The following is a 7,500-nucleotide window of genomic DNA, read 5'->3' as shown; positions in this document are numbered from 1 at the left end:
TAGAATCAGAACATCTGGAGCTGTAGGTCCGTCTGACGGTTCTTCCTGGTCCAGTTAGAATCAGAACATCTGGAGCTGTAGGTCCGTCTGATGGTTCTTCCTGGTCCAGTTAGAATCAGAACATCTGGAGCTGTAGGTCTGCCTGATGGTTCTTCCTGGTCCAGTTAGAACCAGAACATCTGGAGCTGGGGTGGTGAGCTAGTCTACATCACCCTCTGGAGAGGTAGAGGTGGAGAACTGCTGACCTGTACTGGGGACATTGTCAGGTGGAACAGATGATGGACATCGGGAGGTTCGAGTGTGCAGAACAAAGGTGAAGGGAGGGTCGGTGTTGTTGGAGGAGGTCAGAGAGGTAAGAAGGTGCCAGGTTATTGAGGGCCTTGTATGTGAGGAGGAGGAGTTTGAAATGGATACGGTATTGAACCGGGAGCCAGTGAAGCTGTTTGAGGATGAGGGTGATGTGCTCCCTGGAGTGGGTGTGGGTAAGAAGGCGAGCAGCAGAATTCTGGATATATTATAATTTTTGCAGTTGAGTGGAGGGAAGACCAAAGAGAAGGCTATAGCAGTAGTCAAGTCTGGAGGTAATGAAAGCATGAATGAGTATTTCAGCAGTGGTGAGGGAGAGTGAGGGGCGGAGATGTTCAATGTTGCGGAGGTGAAAGAAAGACGTTTTGGTGACGTGTTTGATGTGTCATTGGAAGGAGAGGGTGGGGTCCATGATGATGCCGAGGTTGCGTACAGAGGGGGAGGGGGTGACGTGATGACCGTCAATTAGCAGTGTGAAATTCTGAGCAGAGGGGAGAAGAGAGTTGGGTCCGATAAGAAGTTCCGTTTTGTTGGTGTTAAGTTTTAAAAAGTTGTTGTCCATCCAGGTTTTCATGTCAGATAGGCAGTTGGTTATGGTGGAAAGGATGATGGGGGTGATTATGGATGGATGATGGATGGATAGATGGATGGATGGATGGATGGATGGATGGATGGATGGATGGATGGATGGATGGATGGATGGATGGATGGATGAAGGATGGATGATGAATGGATGGATGGATGGATGAGGGATGGATGGATGGACGGATGGATGGATGATGGATGATGGATGGATGATAGATAGATGATTGATGGATTATGAATGGATGATGGATGGATGATGGATGGATTATACTGTAACTGTATACATTGTACTGCAGTACTATTAATGTAACCCTCTCCCTCTGTCTGTGTACAGCTCTTCTGTCTCAGGTTACAGTTCTCTCAGCGGTTCTGGTTCTGGTTGTCATTGCCATCATCTTCCTTATCCTCCTCATCGTCCTCTGGAGAAAAGTCAGTCATCACATATTAGACAGTATTACAAATGAAGTACATGCAGACTACATACACAGTACATACGGAGTATGTCTGAAGTGTCTCTTTGTTACCATGACAACGTGCATCTCTCGGTGATCTCGTCGTCTCTTGCTGTTTGTAGAAACCTCGTTATGAGGTTCGGTGGAAGGTGATAGAGTCGGTGAGTCCTGATGGAACACAGTACACCTACCTGGACCCAGCGCACCTGCCCTACTGTGAGGGCTGGGAAGTACCACGAGACCACATAGTACTAGGTAATACCACGTAGTACTAGGTAATACCATGTAGTACTAGGTAATACCGTGTAGTACTAGGTAATACCACATAGTACTGAGCAACACCACATAGTACTACATTTAGTACTAGGTAACACCATGTAGTACATTTGTGTATCCTCTGTGTCTCCAGGTCAGGTGCTTGGTTCAGGTGCGTTCGGTTGTGTCGTCGAGGCAACCGTCTCTGGTCTGATTCACTCTCATTCTACAACTAAAACAGCTGTGAAGATGGTAAAACGTACGTACCTGTCTGTCTGTCTGTCTGACTGACTGACTACTTGTCTGTCTGAATGTCTGTCTGTCTGACTACCTGTCTGTCTGACTGTCTTCTGTTCCAGAGAGAAGTGATGCGGTTCCGTCTCTAATGTCAGAGTTGAAGGTTCTGGTTCATCTCGGTCCTCACTTGAACGTCGTCAATCTGCTGGGAGCCTGTACCAGAGGAGGTCCTTTTATCCACATTAAATCCTGAATCAGTCCTAAATTAATCCAGATTAAATCCTGAATCAGTCCTCAATTAATCCAAATTCAATCCTGAATCAGTCCTAAATTAATCCAGATTAAATCCTGAATCAGTCCTGAATTAATTTGGATTAAATCCTTAATCAGTTTCAAATTAATCCAGATTAAACCTGAATCAGTCCTGAATTAATCCAGATTAAATCCTGAATCAGTCCTAAATTAATCCTGATTAGATCCTGAATTAGTCCTAAATTAATCCAGATTTAAATGTAATGTAACCCTCCCTCCTGATTCTGTTACACTGTAATCCTTATTTAATCTTGAATTTCTTCTTTTTTTAACCAAAACTGTCTGTCTGTCTGTCTGTCTGTCTGTCCAGGACCTGTCTACCTGATCACAGAGTTCTGTCGTCATGGCGACCTAGTCAATTATCTACAGAGGAACAAACACACCTTTCTACACAGAGACACAGTGAACGGGTCTGTCTGTCTCTGTCTGTCTGCCTGTCTGTCTCTCACCTGTCTCCCTGTCTGTACCTGTCTCTCCCAGTCTGTCTCTCATCTGTCTGTCTTTACCTGTCTGTCTGTCTGTCTCTACCTGTCTGTCCTCCAGTGACAGTGATGGGGGCTACATGGATATGACCAAAGAGGAGAACGTTCAGTATGTCGCCATGAAGGAGCTCAGCTACGCCGACATCCAACCGGACGTCTACGAGACGCCGTTCACACCAACAGGTGATGAAGTACAGGACTGATCCTGATTACTGAGGACAGTATTGATCCTGAACCAGGAGCACTGATAATGATTATTGAAAACTGTTGTTCTTCAGACCAGCAGGAGGCGTCGTCCCTCCTCCTCAGTGACTCTCCTCAGCTCAGCCTCAGTGACCTCATTGGTTTCTCCTACCAGATCTCTCAGGCAATGGACTTCCTCTCCTCCAGAAAGGTACTCGTCAATACACCCTGATCTATACATCCTGATCAATACACCCTGAGGGTAAATGTAGCACTAGATGGTAGGATGTAGTACTGAATGGTAGGATGTAGTACTGGATGGTAGTAGGATGTATAGCAGTAAATCTGTTTTTTCTCTCCATGATATTGCTAAATATAGGTCAGCTGTAGTTCCTGGTTGTTCCACCAGGTGGAGCCTCTTCCTGTTTAATCCTGTAGAGACCAGAGGAGGCGTCACTCAGAATACAGTTAAAGCAGAGAGCATTGTGGGAGTTTAGCAGCAAAGGGCACCATGACAGAGACTCCTGAGGAGGTTCATGATCTCCAACCACAACTCCTGTCTTAGAAACAAACCAGGATCGTTTAAAATGACATTTTACAGACTCAGCTTTCTGGAAGCCAGGATGAATCTCAGAGGTTCACATGTGCCTGTCAACCTGTATCACCTCATGTAGACTTGTTGATAAATAAAAATAATAATAATAATACCTTTAATTTATAATGCACTTTACATATAAAATCTCAAAGTGCTACAAGAACACTTGTTGATGTGTTCTCATGATGACATTCTTCTCCATGTTCTCATGTACTCATGTTCCCTCAGTGTGTCCACAGAGATTTAGCAGCGAGGAACGTCCTGGTCTGTGAGGGCAAGCTGGTGAAGGTCTGTGACTTTGGTTTGGCCAGAGACCTGCTGAAGGACCAGAACTACATCGCCAGAGGAACCGTCAGTTCAGCTTCACTTAACTTTACTGAGTCTCTGTCAGTCACATGACCAGATCACGTTATCAGTCACACGTTACTAATCATATGTTATCAATCACATGTTACTAATCACGTTATCAATCAGATATTACTAATCACGTTATCAATCAGATATTACTAATCACGTTATCAATCACATGTAATAATCACATGTTGTCAATCGCATGTTATCAGTCAGATTTTATCAAGCACTTTATCAATCGCACACTAGTAATTACATGTTATCAATCACATGTTATTAATCACCTGCTATCAGTCACATGTTATTCCGCCGTTTGTTCTCAGAGCTTCCTGCCACTGAAGTGGATGTCTCCAGAGAGCATCTTCCAGAACATCTACAGCTCCCAGAGTGACGTCTGGTCCTACGGAGTCTTACTGTGGGAGATCTTCTCTCTGGGTAAACCAGATGACCAGTATAAATCTACACACCAGTATGACCAGTATAAATCTACACACCAGTATGACCAGTCTAACCAGCATATCTGTCCCTCCAGGTTCCAGTCCATACCCCAACCTGCCGATGACTCAGGAGTTCTACTCAGCTCTGAAGAGAGGATACAGAATGAACCCGCCTGAACATGCATCTCTTGACATGTATGAAACGCTAAGACACGTTTACATGCTACATGCTAACATATACAATAACAACTGTTTCCAGATGTGTCCAAGTGTGTCCAGGTGTGTTGCTCTGTTCAACTGTGCAGGTACGACCTGATGAGACGCTGCTGGGAGGAGCAGCCTCAGACCAGGCCTACTTTCTCCTCATTGGTCGTCACCGTGGGCAACATGTTGAGTGACGACTACAAACAGGTACAAACACCTGATATACCTCCCACTGACTGTCATCATGAGTTACTGTGATGTCATGTTGTGTTGTCATGTTGTGTTGTTGTCATGTCATGTTGTGTTGTGTTATTTTGTGACTGTAAACACAAGTTGTCGTGTTGTGTTGTTGTGTCAGCGTTACCTCCAGCTCACTGAAGACTTCCTGAAAGGAGAGAATCCAGCTGTGGTTCGATCCAGATGGAGTTCATCCAGAACCGCTGAGGATCAGACGGACAGACAGACACACACACACGGTAACACAACAACACAACACATGGTAACACAACAACACAACAGAACCACAACAACACAGCACAACATCGACGGACGCTGTGACACATGGCAAGCTAACAAACAACACACTCAGTAACACTTGATGTCCGTCATCCTGGACTTGAACCTGATCACTGTGTGTGTTTCTGGTGACAGGAAGTGGCCCCGCCCCCCAGGTGGGTGTTCAACTGTCGGAAGCGGACCCAGTAGAGGCAGGCTCCTCCCACAGCCCTTACATCATCTCCATCGGTGATGTCACCATTGAAAGCGACGGCACTGCGCTGGACGCAGATAGGTATGAGGGTTAACGCCTGATTGGTCAGGTAATCGTTACCATGACGATGATGATGCTGTGGTCTCTCCGCAGCCCTCAACTCTCAGACGCTGCTGCCATCTTGGACTCTCAGGAAGCAGCGTCATCGTGTGAGGTCACACAGGAAGCGGCGTCATCGTGTGAGGTCACACAGGAAGCGGTGTCCTGCAGACGTGAGGAAGAGGAGAGCAGCCTGTGAAGTGTCAGATGACAGGAAGTAGCCAGGTTTATTTAGCCCAGTCCTGCCCTCAGCAGTGACTGTCAGGCTACAGCAGGTCTCATAGCCTTCATATCGTTACTCTGCTTTGCTCTAAATGTATATCTGCTCTTTTTACTCAAACTGCTGACTGCTGTCAGAACTGAAGCTCGTTATTAAAGTATATTCCTGAACCTGATGCAGCTTCTGTCTGTCTGTTTCACATCACAGCAGCCGAACAACAAACACAGATATTATTCAGCAGGAACACTTCAGATCTAATACCACATCAGCTCCTTCAGACTGTTAACCCAGAATTTACTCTGTAACGGGTGAAAAAGAACTTTCATTTAATTAAAGCTGCAGCTGATTTATTCAGAACCAAACCTTCACCATGAAATCAATCGATTAGTTGTCAGCTGATAAATGAATGAACTGTTCTGATGTAGAATATGAACTGATATCTCCAGACGCCTCCATATTCATCATGGGTGACTCCAACCACTGCTCAGCTGATAAAGCATTTGAAGGATTTGATCAGGATGCTAACTGTGCTGCTGGTCTGTGGAGATGATTAGATGAGTGCTCTGGTTCCATCCCTAATGTTCTTTGGCAAAGAGGACATCAAATAGTGGATGTATGGACAGACTGCAGAGACCTTTGGAAACCACTGTCTGGAACAGTCTCAGCATACATCTGGTTCTGTATGGAACAAGACCTCCACATCCTCCTCAAAAGGTCAACACCTTCCCCAACGATAAAACCTGGATGACAAAGACGAGAAGTAAGAAAGGAGAACATCTCCTGGACAAAGTTCTAGAGTAGATCTACCAACAACTGGAGAAAATTCTAGAGTAGACCTACTGACAACTGTAGAGAACTCTTTATGTATAGAAAGGTCAGAAAACTTGCATTTTGTTACTGAAGTACTTTCTTAAAACAGGCGGATGTGTTTATTTTTAATGGATTCATTGGAGTCTTCAGGTGTGGATTTAAAACATTCACATTTCAGTCATGTTACAGTTTTTCTCCATTGGTTTGGCTCATTTCTTGAAACCGAGATGACATTCTCAAAACAACATGGACAAATACCAGAAGTAACCTGCAGCTGCTGACAACAGAACGGCATTTCTCACTGCTTTCATCAAATTACAGATGCTTTAGTACATGTCTCAATTGTTTTACTGCATCTCTGTTTTGGTTATGCACAAGTAGCCTAAAGTTGGCACAATTAACTCACATTTAGCACATTTTCCAAATGAATAGATATTCCTGATCTAGCTGATTGACAGTCAAATGGTCGTCATCTCCAAAATGTGTCAGCATTGTTTCATTGTGTGAGCCATCATATGCAGAATAGTTTGTTCAATTGAAGCTGGTCGTCGAGTTCAGCCTCATGTGCCTCGATCCACAGTCTGCTCCATCATTCAAACATTTCGGAGGGAAAACCGGTATGTATGAAAACGCACAATCGAATGTAGTGTGTAGGCCTACAGTACAGTAAAATCCAACCTCAATATGATGTGAATTCAGACCAACACAATTCGATGCTAACTATATTGTATATGTATATAACATGCACACGTGTATATTCGTGTATGTAGAAATGATCCTTGGTGTCTTTGTCTAGGATTGGACAACAACCTTTCAGGGGTGGCAGAGGACAGCTGCTGAGTCAACAGCAGGAACAACATATTTGCAATTTCGTCATTACAAATAATGCTATTACCCTCAGACAAATTCGAGATGCAGTAATTGAAGACAACACAATTTTTCACAATATCAATACAATAAGCCTATCCACAATAGACAGAGTTTTAAAAAAAATCAAATGACAATGAAGCAAGTCTACCGAGTGCCATTTGAAAGAAACTCTGAGAGTAAAGGAACTGCGCCACCAATATGTACATGTAAGTCAGTTATTGTCGATCTAGGACTTGTGTAGAATATAGAACAATCCCATAGAAAATAATATTACTGATCTGTATTTTTATTTTACAGTTTTTCTCCATTGGTTTGGCTCATTTCTTGAAACCGAGATGGCATTCTCAAAATAACCACTGGGCATTTTCACACAATGGATTGGACATTTTTCAT

General features: G+C 44.0%; 1 protein-coding gene and 1 long non-coding RNA gene across 8 annotated transcripts in view; both read left to right on the top strand.

Moving 5' to 3' along the window:
* Positions 1-1,219, top strand: part of LOC127530639 (uncharacterized) — a 2,137-nt gene extending 918 nt beyond the window's left edge. For 4 of the 5 annotated variants that reach the window (XR_007937288.1, XR_007937289.1, XR_007937287.1 and 1 more), the window contains exon 4: positions 1-1,219. This exon is cut by the window's left edge and continues 29 nt beyond it. This is a non-coding gene — a long non-coding RNA (uncharacterized LOC127530639). The other variant, XR_007937290.1, reaches the window with a different exon arrangement.
* The window catches only part of LOC110972689 (platelet-derived growth factor receptor beta-like), a 25,027-nt gene extending 19,425 nt beyond the window's left edge, over positions 1-5,602 (top strand). For all 3 annotated transcript variants that reach the window (XM_051937890.1, XM_051937891.1, XM_051937892.1), the window contains 14 exons: positions 1,226-1,320; positions 1,466-1,598; positions 1,753-1,857; positions 1,958-2,062; positions 2,458-2,557; positions 2,691-2,812; positions 2,908-3,023; positions 3,636-3,758; positions 4,082-4,193; positions 4,291-4,390; positions 4,501-4,606; positions 4,758-4,875; positions 5,051-5,189; positions 5,262-5,602. In XM_051937890.1, the coding sequence (XP_051793850.1) occupies positions 1,226-1,320; positions 1,466-1,598; positions 1,753-1,857; positions 1,958-2,062; positions 2,458-2,557; positions 2,691-2,812; positions 2,908-3,023; positions 3,636-3,758; positions 4,082-4,193; positions 4,291-4,390; positions 4,501-4,606; positions 4,758-4,875; positions 5,051-5,189; positions 5,262-5,406 (1,619 nt within the window). In that variant the 3' untranslated portion in view covers positions 5,407-5,602. The remainder of the gene's footprint in view (positions 1-1,225; positions 1,321-1,465; positions 1,599-1,752; positions 1,858-1,957; positions 2,063-2,457; positions 2,558-2,690; positions 2,813-2,907; positions 3,024-3,635; positions 3,759-4,081; positions 4,194-4,290; positions 4,391-4,500; positions 4,607-4,757; positions 4,876-5,050; positions 5,190-5,261) is intronic.
* The last annotated feature ends 1,898 nt before the right edge of the window (positions 5,603-7,500 follow it).

This window comes from Acanthochromis polyacanthus, chromosome 17 (assembly GCF_021347895.1).
Source record: "Acanthochromis polyacanthus isolate Apoly-LR-REF ecotype Palm Island chromosome 17, KAUST_Apoly_ChrSc, whole genome shotgun sequence".
NCBI classification, from domain to species: domain Eukaryota; kingdom Metazoa; phylum Chordata; class Actinopteri; family Pomacentridae; genus Acanthochromis; species Acanthochromis polyacanthus.
The sequence above is the reverse complement of the archived record's forward strand: the minus strand, read 5'-3'. Positions and strand labels throughout refer to the sequence as shown.